Source organism: Aulonocara sp. 'chitande type north' Nkhata Bay, linkage group LG14 (genome assembly GCF_057382095.1).
Source record: "Aulonocara sp. 'chitande type north' Nkhata Bay isolate Kocher_YH1m ecotype deep benthic linkage group LG14, A_spYH_male_GT1.1, whole genome shotgun sequence".
Classification (NCBI taxonomy): domain Eukaryota; kingdom Metazoa; phylum Chordata; class Actinopteri; order Cichliformes; family Cichlidae; genus Aulonocara; species Aulonocara sp. 'chitande type north' Nkhata Bay.
The window spans coordinates 18269078-18286545 of NC_141357.1; the positions used below are offsets into that span (position 1 = coordinate 18269078).

The 17468-nt window shown below is 38.8% G+C and overlaps 1 protein-coding gene and 1 long non-coding RNA gene across 3 annotated transcripts; one reads left to right on the forward strand and one right to left on the reverse strand.

The window, feature by feature from the left end:
- Window positions 1–3593: 3593 nt before the first annotated feature.
- LOC147314424 (uncharacterized) lies at window positions 3594–11244 on the reverse strand. The gene is made up of 2 exons (XR_015124663.1): window positions 10880–11244; window positions 3594–10749 (listed from the first exon to the last, which is right to left on the reverse strand). It is a non-coding gene; the product is annotated as an uncharacterized LOC147314424 (long non-coding RNA).
- A 14-nt stretch (window positions 11245–11258) lies between these two features.
- Window positions 11259–13004, forward strand: LOC147314425 (uncharacterized). 2 transcript variants are annotated; one of them, XM_086261350.1, is made up of 5 exons: window positions 11259–11669; window positions 11775–11829; window positions 12051–12114; window positions 12192–12283; window positions 12385–13004. In XM_086261350.1, the coding sequence occupies exons 3-5, from the start codon at window positions 12054–12056 to the stop codon at window positions 12970–12972; spliced, it is 741 nt and encodes a 246-aa protein (XP_086117476.1). In that variant the 5' UTR covers window positions 11259–11669; window positions 11775–11829; window positions 12051–12053; the 3' UTR covers window positions 12973–13004. The 2 variants fall into 2 exon arrangements, with proteins under 2 accessions (XP_086117476.1, XP_086117477.1); XM_086261351.1 differs by having other exon boundaries at window positions 11259–11829.
- The last annotated feature ends 4464 nt before the right edge of the window (window positions 13005–17468 follow it).

The window sequence follows — 17468 nt, forward strand, 5'->3', positions numbered from 1 at the left end:
TATGATGCTATAATTTGAGATACAATAAATAAAATACGTTTTTGCACAAAGTATCGTGCAAAAAGGATCAGTATCGTTGATACCACCCTGAATTTTACTTGGTATCGGATCGGAAAGGAAATCAGTGGTATCGCACATCACTACTGGTTAAAGTTACTTGATATTTGTTGTCTTTTTATGTTCGTAATGTACAGTAAGTATGTCAAACAAGTCAATCAGTTCCATATTTTTGTGTCAGGCAGGTGATTAAAAGCTGTCTGACATTTTTTTTTTTAGACATTTAAATAAAGGTGTAGACTCTGTCTTAAATTTCTATTCTTTTTAATGGCCACCAGGGGGCAATACCTAGGGCTTGTAAAAAGAATTTTGTTACTATAGAAAGAAAAACAGTTTCCAAATGTGACCTCTCTAAACACTTTCCTGCTGTATTTAGTCATTATTTTCAGGGTGAGATTGGGAGAAAAATGATTAAGTAATGGTCAGAAATGGAGGATTGTTTCAAGTAACACACTTTTCTACCACTGTGGATGTCTAATTTGGTTGTTCTGTTTTCGGAAAAATAAGTGGTGAATTTACTGTTGGTGTCACTTGTGTTTTGCCAGACAGCCTCGTACAGCTTTTTTTTTTTTTTTTCTTCTTTTTTTTTTTTTTTCTTCTTCTTACCTTTTTCTCCTCCATTTTACCAGTAGTGGCTGTCTTAATCCAGATCAATAATGCTGGTAATAATCACACTGTAAAAAGAATAACCCTATTCAAAAAAAAAAAAAAATGATGTCCAGTTGTCACATCCAAAATATTTGGCTTTATAGAATCCAAATTGAGTCACTTGATATGACCTGATACTTTTATGTTGATATAAACAATATTACTAGACTTGACTGAAACTTTAAATTCTGCATTGATCCAAATTTATTTTTTTTACATAGAACCATATTTTAATTATTGAACCAAGCTAATATATTGAAATTTAACCAACCTAATGTATTCACATCGAACCAAATTAACATGAACTAATATGTTTGTGTTGAAGCCAGGTAATTGATTTACATATATTCAAACTATATTTTTTACATTTCATTTTATTTCAGTTCAAAAATGCTCTGCATTTCCTATAAAAAACAAGACAGTTGGCCAACCAATTATTTCAAAATTATTTATTGTTCCAAACCATTTTAACTATAATCACAGAATATGATGAGCGTATGTTGAGGCGTATATTACTAATATTATTATATTAGTAATATACAGATTTAGTGCTACGGCAGAAATGATTAGAGAAATGTTTGTTTTATAAAACCTGCAATCTTTTGAAAACCAGTATAAAACCTGCAATCTTTTGAAAACCAGTATAAAACCTGCAACCTGTCTAAAACTGGCATAAAACCATTATAAAAACTCTTTTTAAACCAATTTGCAAGTACTCAAAAATGTTTATATGTGCACTGTGCCTGTACAATGTAAAAAAAAAAAAAAATCTACACATGTATCAATGAAATCAACTTAAATCTCCCTTTCAAATGGGTGTTCTTATAAATTTTGAATGTAGAATACCACTGCAGGCCAACCAAGCAAAATAACCAAGCACACATGCACATGCATGTGCACATACACATGCACACATGCATGCAAACACACTACTGTGCAGTGTTAAGTTCACAATTAAGTTTGCACATCTTAGAGGTCATCTTGTTAAAGTCAAGCTCCATCATAATCTTTTGAAGAGCCTCAAAGGTGAACCTGAATCCTCGTGGATATTCCATATTAAGAGCATAACAGAGTCCAAAGACCATTGCCACTCCAGCTGCCACAGAAGGCAACTCATTCAGGACTTCCACACCATCAATGATTATCCCGATGTCTCGAGGCTGATGTAGGAGGCTTGAGTTGTCCCTGAAGACGAAGAGTGCCATGGTGGTACTCTGCAGCTCTTCCTCAGCTTCATCTTTCTGGGATATCTTGAGGTAAAATATGGAACAAAATGTACAAGTGAAGAACTGAAGTCTGGCACACCTGATAAATCTTTGACCATAATAAACTACTATTTTGATAGTTGTTTGGTCACAGACTATTAGAACAATTATTTGACTAATCAGATTTGTGAATTGCATAATCAACAAACACAAGCTTGTGTCTAGAAACCGCGAGCTCACCAGAAAAATTCAAACGAAGCGGAGCACGGAGTTATACTATGAATGTTATGAACTATGAACTTATGCTAGCTAGCTGTATCCACCACCGATGCATCGTGGTAACGCTAGCTAGTTAGTATACTGGTAAAAAATGGCTTTTTGCCTAACTTGCATTCCCGACTGTGATGGTTGGTTTCTGGTAACCAGTTCTAACGTTGCGCAGGATAGCTAGCTAGCTTATAGCTAGCAGCTACAATCATGCAAAAATTAGGGGTGGCTGTCGACCCAGCTTAAATGGGGTTATTTTCTGCAATTTTGGCAATACAAATTATAAAAGCTTTTGTAACACACTTGGCTTTACTTACGTTTATTTTCAGATGAAATTAATCAAAGATGTGACATGATGTTTCCAGCAGCCATGCAGAATAAAAATGGGTCCCGGTCTATTTCTGGTGGGCGTGTTCAAGTGCAAATCACTTTGACTCAAATTAAAGATATTATCTGTTCAACATGAAAAGAAATATATGTTTTGAGAGAAATCAAAAACTTTGTGTTGTGTCCTTTGTACAGATATTTAGTTTCATCCAAATCAAAAGTGGTATTTTAAAATGCAAAAAGAAAGGGTTTCACAATCAAATCAATGATTTTATTCTGTTTTGAATGGCACTTATTAGATTGAATGAATGACTGCATGTTAGACTTTTTTCAGTGCAGTCTGAATTGCATAAACTCATATTTCAGCAGTTTGACTTGGTTTTGTGTCACTTTCAGTTGCTACTCGGTCCCAGGCTCGGCAGACGTGTATGTTTCAGGCCCCAGGTTCTGTTCAAGGACCAGTCTCAGCTACAGAATCCTTTTCAGCTAACCCAGAAACCATACATCCCGAGCCCCCACCATCATCAGTCCTCAAAAACTCTGGTTGGTTGTGATTTACTTATTCATTTAAAACAGAAAACAAAAAGATTTTTTTAAAAATGCATAATGCATTTTAAAAAATCATAACAGTGCCACATCTGTTTCATTTAACAACATGTTGTTGTTGGTGACCATGCCATATTCATTTGGTTATCTGCAGGGTACAAAGTCATATCATGTACCTGTTAAAATGTATTTGAATAAGTTTCTGAGTACTTTAAATGTATGAAGAAATATTTTGGTCTTTTCCTTCTGTTAAATCTGAATTATATTTGTTTTTTGTCATCTAGTAATTCTGAATCAGCAGCGTAAAAAGAATGATACACAACCAGCGACTTTGCAGCCTTTTGTTCCTGAGGCCATAAAGCAAAATGATGAACCTGAGAAAATGCCTACTCCATTGAAGGATATAAAAAAAACAACAACAGCAATAGAATAATATTAAACACAAAGTGAACCCGTCTTCCTTCATTAAATAGGTTCTTTTAGATGTTAAGGAGGAATTGACTTAACCAGGCTGGCGGAGAATGAAGACAACCGGACACCTGCTGCAGATGGGGAATCAGTGAACTTTTATTGAGCCAGAGACAAGCTCTCAAAACAGCTCACATCAAGAGATTCCAAATATTTGCTGTGAGGATGGGTATATATTCTCTAAAACTTACAGGAGGGGGTTGTGAGGAAAGTGCTGCATTAGCAGAAAAACAACTCCATAAAAGGAAAGCGGCCTTGGGTGTTCTAGTCTCTTCGCTTCTTATCGCTCTCAAGGCCAAAGTCGTGAGCACACATTTTTATTACACAGTTGCACAGTAACTTTAAAGCTGAACAATATTTAAAGCTGAATAATGTTTGATTCAGATTATATTTTCTTCAAATCCCCCTTTTGACCCATCTTAAATGGGTCAACACACAAAAATAAGTAACATTCAAAGGAACACAGAGACGTGTCGAAGCCTGGCTCGAAAAACTCCTCGGGTCTTTTCATTTGTCTTTATCTGTCATTGCAGATGAGGAGAAAAGAGTCCAGGCACCACCCTGCCCAGGGGTCGGCTGCAAGCAGTCTCGGTTCCCGATGAAAGCAGTAACAGCTGTCCTGCACACAAGGGTACAACGAGTTAGTGCAACCAGGGTAGTGACACAAAATTAACAGTTCCTGTAACCCAGCAACCAAAAAACATAAGTAATGATAAAAATGTGGAGAGTACAGAGTATACTATAATAATGAGAGATATAAACGTGAAAATGTGAAAGAATAAATCAAGCGTAAAATAAACTCAGAACGGTAACTGCTAAGGACATTCAAAAGTCAATATTGTAAAACTGGAGAGGAAGTGGTGGGCAAGACCCTAGGGGCTACATTTGTCAGATTGGGACTGTCAGAAGGGGGCGAAGCTTTTGAACTTGAAGGTGTCAGAAGTGTCGGGGGCCCTTCACAGATCAGGATTATGCCAATGGGAATGAGACCCAGGGCCAGGAAGCAAACAAAGACGCAACATCTTTGCCTGCCTGTCATTTCAGGGGGAAAGGGCCAAGACATGTTTACTTAGCTTGGATGTCGTCAAATAGAGGATGATGGGGCACAGAAAGGTGGTCCAGTTCCCCCACCTCGCCAAGGGCGTGTTCTAGGAGTTAAAGAGCAACAACCTGCAATCTGTACCAAAAAATCTTCATAGTCCCACCGGAAAATCATAAGAGTAATAAACGATTCAGCTCAACAGACAAGTATCATGTTCAGGTTTCTCCAATCATTAAATCACTATTAGTGCCACAATTTGCTTTATTCACCCTTTGGGCAATGAGAGAGAGAGCCCCTAATGGCCAGTTAGTGGGCTCTAGGTCAAACTGTCCCCAAATTTGTTATCTGTTATTATTACTTGTTGTCATGTCACTTGTCTGTTTTCTACTGCACCCCTCTCACCAAAGCAAAGCAAACATTAGCAGCACATTGACCGTAGTCAGACATCCTCATTCCATAGGTGCTATAAAACATTTCCTGTAAAAGAATCACAGTTTTCAAGACAGGGTGTGTCTCCCCCAACACTCTCACCAGAATACAGTGTAATAGCATCCTCAACTCCTAACCCATAAACACCGTTTCTTCACACATCCGCCCAGAAATCCTGTAATAGAAAAACATTAAAACTGTAACCCTGTAGGGAAGAAAATGTAAATGGTAACGCTGCGCAGTTACCTCTGTAAGCAACACAAGACACAAAAATGGCATTTACAGGTTGTCATCCTTCTACTCCTGTAAAAGAAACCCACATAAATTCATCCACCCTTTTATCCTATCTAGGTGGAGGTGGTTAACCTTGAGTCATGGTCAAGTCTTGTCATCTCTTACCAGTCAGTCCGTTTGTTTTTATTCCCAGTCTTTCATCCATTCATCCGTTCTTTGCTGATAGTGAAACCTGTCGTCGCATCTAGTTTCCACACTCAGCAAAATGACGTCATCTCAAAAAGAAACAAGAACTTGAGTTTGGATTACCTCGCCGAATCCTTTTTTAAACAGGGACTCTCGTTTCTAATTGTCCCCACAAGTGTTTCCTCCAGAACCCATTTCAATGCGGAGAAACTCACTTACAACAATTTTCTCGCCGACGTGTAATGCTTGTAATTTCCGATGTGCAGATCTGCTTAAAGAAAAGATTCACAAACAAAAATCAGTAAACATAAAACAAAATAAAATGAAAAATAACAAAAACAAAATGCAGACGCCCGGGTCTTAGGACTTGTCACTGAATATTCTTCCCATCAATAAAAATACCAACCTAAACCTACACAGAGTCAAATCAACACCACCTCAACCTTTTCATATTCATAAACCTATATGTTTTGCGTTCGTGAAACAAAATTGAACCATTAAGTAAGTTGAGCTCTTGAAATGTTTTAATTCTCTTAATTCTGCCAGTTTATTTCAACACTTATTCAATGACTTTTATTCAACTGCTACTTGGTCACTCGACTTTTACCTGTTCAAATTGCCTAGGGTTCAACAAAGTCTAGATCCCCGTTATCATGAAACTTGAACGGTGTACGATGATTTACTTACAGTAATTTAGAATCATCACTCAACCTAGCTCTACTACTGGCACTGCGTGACTTTTCTCACACTGGAAACCAGAATTTAGTACAGAACTTTAATGCCTCAGGCAATCGCGTTCAAGGGCTGCCCCCCCTTCTCTTCTTCTTTGTCCGTGTATTCCTCCTTTATTAAATCTCCATCACAATGACGTGGCGCTCTGAAATAAAACTCACACTGTTAATTCCTCGTTTTCACTCTGCACCACTGCTCAGAGTGTTTTCTTTTCTTTTTAGTGTAGAGTAAACAATTAAGTCGAGGCCTTAAGCCCCAGATATCTCGCACGGGCATCATTTTCATAACCAAACCGCTCCGGACTCTGCCCCCCAGACCACACAAATGCCCCCTGGGCTTATTATTATAGCAAATTCTGTATTTGACTTTGTTGTGTGCAGCATTGAGCCTTTGTCAGTAAAGCATTCTTCATTGCAGCAGCTGGAGCATTGTGTGTCACTTCTTAGTAAATTAAATCAACATTTTGATTTTAGTGCATGGGTATGTATCAGTTTTTACTCCCTCAACAAGTGCATAAGTGTTCATGTGTGTGTTTCCCTTCATTCTAAGTAGGCGCATGCAGAAGTGTGTGTTCGTGTGTTGGTATATGTTTGTGTTCATCACCTTCCTGTTCTGTAGTTTAGGTAAACCAGCGGCCTGACGCATGGCCTAGGGTCCTCCCCTCCTCTTTGGGTCTGTTTTCATCCGTTGTTGCAGCTGCCCGCATCTTCTCCTTGTACCTTGACCCTTTTGCTTCTGTATGGTCTCCACGGCCTTCTGCAGCTCTGCTGTTCGGCTCTTCTCAGAGGTCAGCATCCTTCTGCTCACCGTCCCTTTTCCTCCGGGCTTAATGCGCGTCTCGTCACAGCTCTGTCAGCTGACGCAGCCTGGGAATTTCCCCCGTGTAGTGAAACGGGCTTTAGGTTTAGTGCTCTCCGTCTCTGCTGCATGAGATCACTCTTTTGCAGCACTGTTGACATCCTCAAGTTGTTGTTGTGAGTCCAGCTGCTGTGGCCTTCTGGGGTCAAAGGGTCAAAGATGGTCGCGGAGAGGGCAACGATGGTAGAGGGGAGGGTAGGAGTCCAGGTCAGATTCGGCTCTCAGAAAAAACAAAAACAAAACAAAACAGGCGAACAGGAAAATGATGTTGTGTTGGCTGTGCTGTGTTGGCTGTGTTATCCCGAGAGGGGAGAAACAACGAGATCTCGTCTCCCCCCTTTTTTGTTTTTGTTTTTTTTTTTTTTTTTTTTTCACCATATAATCAACTCATAACCCCTCAAGTTGACAGGACAACACAGGTACGTGTTAAAATTCTTAAGATCCTGTTTAGAAACCTAAAAAGGAATTTCCTATCATTCAGTAGTCATTTGTCTTAAACAATCAACAAAAACATGTCCCAAGTCGACCCTTTTAACCACTAAATTTGTCGTGTCCTCACTTAATCCTCAGACCAGTGTCTTTGTCTTTTGACGTTACGTTGTTGTCCTGCAACCCAAAGCGTTTAATTGTCAGTAATGTATAAACTATATCATTTAAAAACAGGTGTATGTTAAGTGTCGCTACTTTAACCTTGCATGTACGTGCACATGTATGTAAGCTGTTTCTTCATTGCATGTATGGGTGCGTCTTTATATGGGTTACTTTAACTTTTTCTCAAACGAGGCATTTCTCTAACACGCACATGTGTCTGTTCCTCACCCTTCTCATATCTTTCTCTGGTTGTGTGTGGTTTTATTTGTTTCAGTGATTTACCAGGAACATCTTTTCCTTTTCTCCATGTCTTCCGCCAGAGGTTAACACTGGTGAGATTCAGGGACACAGCACCCAGAGCAGTTCAGCGAGAAAAACCCGCCTCAAACTACATTCTCTCTTTTTTGTTTTACCGGGAGGGGTGAGGACAACTCTGGTGTCCAGCCGTGAATTTTAGCCAAAGCTTGGCCTGTCTTCTGCTGCCGTACTCAGGCTTCCAGGTTAAGAAAAAACACCTGTATGAAGACACTAAACATACATTTAGTATTTGTATAAACATAACTGCCTAAATCATTGAACTCCTGAGGAGGGTGTATTTCAGAATCAGAATCAAAATCAAAAACTTTATTGTCATTGTCATGAGACCGACGACATTAAGAATGGTCCCTGATCATTGCATCATCCCTAGTAATATCAAATATAAAAAACAATAAAATTCAATCAATAAAATAGATAGAATACTTAAAATACTAAGTATTCCCACCGTCATGCTTCAGACCGTGCATAGATTAACACAAGAGTGGCATGGTGGACATTTTTGTAGTATTCAGATGTGTTATTGCAGTTGGATAACAGCTGTGTTTGAGTCTGTTAGTCCTTGCTCTGATTGCCCTGTACCGTCTGCCTTAGGGCAACAGTTCGAACAGGGAGTGGCCAGGATGTGAGGTGTCTTTTATGATGTTTTGGGCCTTTTTAAAACAGTGGGCGTTGTTTGACTCTTTACTAACTTTAAAACCCCACCATAACAATTTCTCACTGACAAACTTCTATGTATCCATTTAAACATGCGAAGCCAGCACAAAATCACACACATACCCCTACAGCAAAGCTTTAACATAACCACAATGCAACTCCTCCCTTAAACGGGAGAAATCACCCTGAATCAACCAACTCTATATAAAACGTCAAACAAAGATAAACCACAAACATTTCTACACTTCTGTGTCTTCCACGCAGCACAATAGGCAGAAAAACACCGATTACTCACAGTCTACAACAAAAGAAAAACCTGCTCTTTTCACAACTCTCACAGCTAAAGTCAAAACTCTTACCCAGTGCCTCTGAAATAATAAAAAATCACCAAATACTCGATTACTCTTTTCACTCGCTCCCTCTCACCCCCTTCTTCCTCATACAGCATACACGCTCGCTCCCGCGGACCCGCTCGGCCCCGCGGGCTCACTCGGCCCCCACCTTTTTTCTCTCACAGAGACAGAGAGAGAGACCCTTTTCCTTTTTTTTTTTTTTTTTTTACTTCGGTCTATCTGCACAGAGTTTACCTCATCTCTTTCCTTCTATGGGCATGCACACTTCCTGTCTCACACACACAGCCCCTCTCTCAGAGAGAGCAGAAAAGAGTTTTTCCTTTTTTTCAACACTCAGGAGAAATTCAACAGACAGTTTATACCACTATTTTACACTTTATTTACACACACCGGTAATTTATGTTCTATTTACACACGGGCCCGCATAGACATATGCCAGAAGAGGTTACCCCTAACTTTTTGACTAATTTAAAAGCACCTATAGCCCAGGCCTAGCCTTGCTGATCAATACACACCTCGGGAACGCCCTCCCGATAGCGCTCGAATTCCTAAGAAAACACCATATGCCAGAACAACTTTATCTCACTTCTCTATTTCTCTGCTGGTGTTGCTAAATTTTTGACTAATTTAAAAGCATCTTTCAGCTGTTTTGCTTCTTTAGGCTGGTGTGTGGAGTTGATGACTGTCTCAACACATGTTAATTGTTCTCCCAATGTGCTAAGAATAACACCGGGACCCCAACCATCATCATTAGTTTCTCGATCTAATTCTCCATCCATTTTACTGTCAATGGAGGAGTGTTCTTTTATTGCTTTTAAAGGAGAATTTGGGCCAGCTGGGTTTCTGCCTCTGTTAGGCACTAATCAGCTGGGGCGCTGCTTTAAAGGTGAGTCAGCACTGAAATATCCCTTCAGGTGTTACCAAGCTTCTACCAAACCGGAGTCTGGCGGGTAACCTTGCCTAGAGCTTCCTGATAGGGGTGCTAGTTGGTTGTCACCTTGTTCACACGTCTCATTCACACTTCATACATTACCTGCAGTCACTCATTACCCTCCTTATGTATGTAATAAATGTGTAAAAAAATTCTATGTGTGGTGTATTATTTTAACCAAAAGAGGAACCTAGTTCCTTTAATTGTGTAATCTGTGAACACGGAGAACCAAACTGTCCTGCCCAGTGTTCCACAGCAAGCATTCAGCGTGTATTTATGTGTGTCCAATAACAAACAGAACATCAAAACATTTAAAACACTAAAATCATCGGGGTTTTAAGAAGAGATCCGTTTTCTCCTATTGATCAAAGGGACCCCTCCTATGGACTCCAACCAGTACTTCTCTTTTTTTAAGTTTTAGAGGATCTTTTCTAATAAAGTCCTCTGGGCCTTCCTAACCCTTCTGTAGTTTAGAGAATATTACTAAAAAATATTCTCAAGGCCTTTAACCTTTTAATTTGTTTAGAAAGGCGTTACTAATAAACCCTTTCAAGGTCCCAGACCTGCTGAGGTATGTATCCGACACCGGAGAGCAAACCCGTCGGCTGCAACCGTGGTCAGACCTCAGTTCACTCTTATCTTTATTCACTTATTCACTTATTTCTTATTCACTTATCTCTTATTCACTTGTCTGATTCTCAACAAGCCTTAAGTAAGCCAGACAATTTTGGTTATGAATTACTAGGAGTTTGGACACTAAGTATTTTTATAATGTTCAATATAGCAGAAATAAAAGGTCTGCTTACCTTGTTTTTTGTGTGTACACAGCTTTTGTCCAAACTCCGTTCACTCAGACCACGGCCGATGTCCTCCCTCCCGTTCCAGTTTGACCTGGAGCGGATCCTGTTCCGTGACGCCAATTGAAGGATATAAAAAAAACAACAACAGCAATAGAATAATATTAAACACAAAGTGAACCCGTCTTCCTTCATTAAATAGGTTCTTTTAGATGTTAAGGAGGAATTGACTTAACCAGGCTGGCGGAGAATGAAGACAACCGGACACCTGCTGCAGATGGGGAATCAGTGAACTTTTATTGAGCCAGAGACAAGCTCTCAAAACAGCTCACATCAAGAGATTCCAAATATTTGCTGTGAGGATGGGTATATATTCTCTAAAACTTACAGGAGGGGGTTGTGAGGAAAGTGCTGCATTAGCAGAAAAACAACTCCATAAAAGGAAAGCGGCCTTGGGTGTTCTAGTCTCTTCGCTTCTTATCGCTCTCAAGGCCAAAGTCGTGAGCACACATTTTTATTACACAGTTGCACAGTAACTTTAAAGCTGAACAATATTTAAAGCTGAATAATGTTTGATTCAGATTATATTTTCTTCACCATCCACAGTTAGAGGTATGTAACCCATTTTATTGGTATTAGGTGTTAACATCTCATTTATTTATTTCTGTGTGTGTGTGTGTGCGTATATTAAGTGTGTATATTGTTTGTTTGTTTTTTCACATTTTAGGCAGGAGGAAATCTGTGGCTCCCATGGAGTTGAACAAAGGCAATAAAAGGCTCTCTTGTGTTATAAAGCCCCCAGATATGCAAACCAAGAGGGGAAAGGTGAAAGATTTCTTCAACCATTATTCTTTTTTTTATTTTATTTTATAATGTAAATTGTTTTAAACATGAGCAAAACTACTCCTCATTTTGTTACAGTACCTTTTGTTTCTGGAAGGTTCCCGGGCCAACCAGAAGTTCTTTGAGATGATTCAGGATTTCAGAGCGACTTTGGAAATCACACCCTTATCAACTACTGAAACGGTAGGTTTGAACATGGACTTACAATGTTCCATCCAGAAAGTTTTATTGTAACTTTGCAAACTGTAGCACAGTCATTTCTCTGCACATCTCTTGCCTTTTTTTAAGATTGAGCCCCAAAGGATTTGTGTGTGCGTTCGCAAGCAGCCCTTTAACAAGCAGGGTAGGTCAGGAATAATTTGTAGATTCTCTATTCTATCATCTGAATATAAAGGAGTAATTAAGGGAGAGAAAACAGTTGCCATGTTTATACACTAACTCCGATACTCTTGTGTATTGTAGAGATTAATAAAAAGGAGATTGATGTTTTTTTTGGGGGGGGGGGGGGTTGAAGCACAATTTTGCAAATGTGGAATTTATTCAAAGTCTTTATTTGTTTTTAAGACAATGGGAGGTGATTTCACAGGGAAGCAGCAGAACAGTGCTAAAGGCATCTACGCATTAGCAGGTAGGACCTTAAATGAAACAACTGGATTTTGTACAAAAAAACAGACTTTGTCATAATTTGAGTCTATTCACTTCTAGCCCAGGATGTTTTTGCCTACCTCCACCACAGGAGGTATGCTAATTTGGATCTCTCTGCCTACGTCAGCTTCTTTGAGATTTACAACGGCAAGGTAGGAAGACATGAAGGGAACACCCTTCACTCAGAAGATATCTATTGAATCCACGTGTTCAATTAATCCATATAGCAAACTAGACATTTCTTTTTATTTAGGTGTATGACCTGTTGCATAAGAAGGCCAAGCTGCGTGCTCCACCTACTGTGGAGTTTGGCATCGAGAGAGCACACCGGGCGTTGGCATCAAGACCCGCCGGAGACAGGCAAGATAAAACGCGATCAATAATAGTCAAATTTCTCCGCTATAGGGTTAAAGAAGAGATCCTACGTAGAGCTTGGGAAAAGAAGAAAGTTTTTCTGAATGGGAAATTAATATTCTTTGACCATGATTACCCTCCAGTAGTACTGCAGAAGAGAAAGGAGAACGTAGAGGCGAAGCGGGTGTTAAAGCAGAAAAATATCCGCTTCCATACTCCGTTCCCGGCAAAACTACGAGTGTTTTATGAGGATGGAACATGTCTGTATCAGACGGCGGAGGAGGCGACTACAGACATGAAGGACAGAGGGCTTCCAGTTAATGTGACTACATCGAAGGAGAGTCTGGTCGAGCAGCTGTCCCGTACCGCCTGGGAAACAATGAGAGGATCAACTCAGCGAGGGACAGACGACGAGCGAGAGAAAGATATCAGGGCGAGACTGCGAACCTTCAGAAGACAGATCATACCCTCGTCAGAGGAGTTATAAGTACTGTTGGGCTTTAAAATTAGGTAAAAATACGCGGTGTTATATATATTTCAAGATGTTTGTGTGTATATCTCTACCCCAATTGGATGAGATTATATAGATATAAGCGAGGGATGCATAAAGACACACTTTCCGTGTAATGAACAACGACTTTGTTTTCTTCCGCCTCAAGTGCCATGGCGGGGGCCCTCAGCCCATATATGGGAGAGGCTTTCCCTCACAGCTAGACGCTTTTTCTAGCTCTACCCAGGGTCACTTATTAGAGACCCCAGCCTTGGAACCACAGTCTTTTTTTCTGTACTTGTTATTTATGTTTGATATCTTTGTTTGTTTAGGGAGTAGATCTGATAAGTTTCATTTTATTTGTTCCATGGACATACGTTGATTACATATGGCTAGTGATAAAGTAAAATTTCTATCTTTCAATGTTAATGGGCTGTTAAATCCAATTAAACGTACTAAAATCCTAACTAAAGTGAAAGCAGAACAAGCCCATATAGTCTACTTACAGGAGACCCACTTGACAGATAAGGAGCATGTAAAATTAAAGAGAATGGGTTTTACTAATTTGTTTTTTTCTTCATACAAATCAGGACATAGGAGAGGAGTTGCAATCCTTATTTCAAGCAAATTAAACTTTGAAAAAGTATCTGAAATGGGTGATAAAGAGGGCAGATTTATTCTAGTAAAAGGAAAAATAGATGGGAATTTGATCACCCTTTTAAATGTTTATGCCCCGCCAGAGAGTGATATTAGTTTCTTCCAAAGGATTATTAATATTATGGTAACAGAAACAGAAGGCCTTTTGATCTGTGGAGGGGATTTAAATATACACCTACAGCCAAAATTAGACTCGTCTAGCAGGAAAACGTATGATAGGAAATCCCCATATATCAAAGTGAATGCACTTTTTGAGGAGGTAGGATTAATTGACATATGGCGAGACCTTTTTCCTAATAGAAGGGACTATACTTACTACTCTGCTCCACACTCTCTTTATACAAGGATAGATTATTTCATAACATTTAGTAAAGATAAGGATAAAATACATACTTGTGGAATTGGGACAATAGATATAAGTGACCATGCACCAATATACTTATCCATTGATTTTAACCTACGGTTAAAAAATAATACATGGAAATTGAACTCAAGTCTGTTGAATGATTCGCCTTTTAAGGCACAAATTAAATCAGAAATTAGTCTCTTCTTAGAGTTCAACGATACCGGAGAAGTACCACCTCCCATACTATGGGATACTTTGAAGGCGGTACTAAGAGGGAAAATTATAGCAATAACTTCATTTAGGAAAAAAGATAAGAATAGAAAACTAGAGGAGTTGAATAAGAGACTAAAGGAACTAGAAAGAAGACATAAAAGGGACTCAGCACAGGATATATTAAGGGAAATCAAAAACATTAGGAATGAAATTAACAATCTAGCCACACAAGAAATCAAGAAAGATTTAATGTTTTTGAAACAGAGACACTATGAAAGTGGCATTAAATCTACCAAAATATTGGCGTGGAAATTGGAAAAAAAAGACAGCGGAAAATACAATTTATAAAATTAGGGACCTAAGTACAAAAGTGATAAAAAATAAATTAAATGAAATACAGGAAGCCTTTGAAAGATTCTATAAAACCCTATACTCTGAAGCCCCTGGCGGGACTGAAGCTCAGATTGATAGCTTCCTGAACCCTCTAGACTTACCCACTTTAGATGAAGAACAAAATCAAACAATGATAATGAACATAACTGAAGAAGAATTAAAAGCTGCAATTAATAGGCTTAAATTAAGTAAATCACCAGGACCAGATGGTTACACGGCAGAGTGGTATAAAGAATTTAAAAAGGAACTGATACCTGTTTTATTGCCTACATTGAATTGGGTCTTGAAAAGGCACAAATGCCCCCCAGCTGGAAGGAGGCAATTATCTCAGTTATACCAAAAGAAGGCAAAGATAAAATGGAATGTGGATCTTTCAGGCCAATCTCCGTTCTTAATGTGGACTATAAACTTTTCACATCTATCATGGCCAAACGGCTAGAAGAGTTCCTACCAACATTGATATGTAATGACCAAACTGGTTTCATACATCAGCGCCAAACACAGGACAATATACGAAAGACACTACATATTATGGACCATATACAAAAACATAAAATCAAAGCAATTGTGATGAGTGTAGACGCTGAAAAAGCCTTTGATTCCGTCAACTGGAAGTTCCTTTACAGGGTATTATATAAATTTGGCTTTCATGATACGATTATTAAAACTATACAAGCACTATACGATAATCCTACAGCCAGGATTAAAATTAATGGATGCCTATCTAACAGTTTTACCCTAAAAAGGGGCACTAGACAGGGCTGTGCATGGTCACCGTTACTTTTCGCATTATACTTGGAACCACTAGCTCAATTCATTAGGCAAAACGAAGACATTAAGGGAATTTCTATCAAAGGGATGCAATATAAACTGGCTTGCTATGCGGATGACATTTTGGTCTACCTTGGACACCCAACATATTCTTTACCCAAACTGATGCAATCATTTGAACAATACGGCCAATTATCAGGCTATAAAATTAATATAGGTAAAACCCAGCTACTCTCATATAATTATAGCCCACCAGAAGAAATAAAATGTAGTTATCCCCTGGTATGGCAAACGGAGTCTTTTAAATATTTAGGCATAAATTTACCGAAAGATCTTACAAAATTATTTGAACAGAACTACCTACCCTTATACAAAAAAATAAAGGAAGATATAGTAAGATGGAACTTAATTTACGGTGGCCCCTAGAGACAAAGCACGTAGAAACTCCAAAACACGTAGAAACTCCAAAACACTTGCAAAGGTATTCTCAAAGAATACCTGGGCAGGTGGAGGCAACATAGTATTTCTGCTTTTTATAGGATTTGTGCTTAACATAGTATTTCTGCTTTTTATAGGATTTGTGCTTAACATAGTGTTTCTGCTTTTTATAGGATTTGTGCTTAACATAGTATTTCTGCTTTTTATAGGATTTGTGCTTAACATAGTATTTCTATATATTTCTGCCAGGTCCCCAGGGAGCCAATCCTCTGTGAGGACTCAGACATTCAAATGCACATATCAGGGCCTGCACGGCTTCCCAGCCAGCCAATCATATCTGAGGTCTTCCGTTTCCTCTCTCGTCATATCTCCGCGACTGAGATACAAAGAGCAATGAAAATCGCAGTCAAAGTACACCAAAGTCCGCTGATTCACCCAGTACAAGAACTATGCTTCAATCCACCTAGTTTTTTGGGTTACACAACGTTTTGTAACTCCAAAAAACAGCGTTTTTTGCCTCTCACCGCGATCTAATTCTGACTGCTCATTAGTGATGGGTTGTTCGCGAACGAAATGGCTCTTAGAGCCGGCTCTTTGACGTGAACGACGCGAGCCGGCTCCTTATCGCGAGCCGTCACGTGGGGTTTTTTTTTTTTTTTTCTTTCTCTCAGCCTCTCTCTCGCACTTTTTTTCCGCTTCACTCTGCACGCGAGCCTTGTGCTTTACGCTGGGCAGAGGGGGGAGGGGCGGTAGTTACACTCAGTAGCACAAGAACAGAGCCAGAGAGAGAGAAAGAGAGGCAGGGACAACAACATTAGAAAGGTATAGTAATCATCCACAACTATTTTCGGTTGCAGATGATAAAGGATTGAGAAAGTTTATTTATGCAGGTCCATATGACAGAGAATATGCATGTTCTTTTAGTTTTCATATTATAATTTATATTTAATTGTGTTGTGGTTTGCAGTGTTTTGTGTTCTTTTCACTTTAAATTTGTGAAAGGAAAAAGCTGAAAATTTAAATAGTTAAAACTTGAAATGTGAATAGTTGATTTTTGTATTATATGATTTATTTATTACATTTTATGTGGAGTGAATAAATAAAAGTATATTTACGGTGGCCCCTAGAGACAAAGCACATACAAACTTCAAATCACGTACGAACTCTGAAGCATGTACAAACTCCAAAACACGTAAAAACACGTACAAACTCCAAAACACGTAAAAACACGTACAAACTCCGAAGCACGTAAAAACTCAGAAGCATATAAAAACTCAGAAGCACATAAAAACTCAAAACACGTACAAAAGACAACAGAAGTGCTCCAGGATGCTGGGCGCAGTGTTGAGCCTTTGTTATCTTGTGGCTACACAAGCCAGCAAGTACCAACGACCGGATTTGGTGTGTGGTAATAACAGGTAAATGAACTTTTTTTTAAATTATTTGAATATATATATGAGTGCCTGTGTATAAATACACAAACAATACACACATGCTTTCAATTGTGTCATTTAAGTGATCTAGTAGCTCTGCTTTGGAAGTTCAGTTCATGCTAGAAATGTGTTTTGGAGTTTGTACGTGTTTTGTCTCTAGGGGCCACCGCATATATTTATATATAAACATATATAAATAAAACCACTTGTTTTTACGTTAGTAATTCCTTTTGTGCATAATT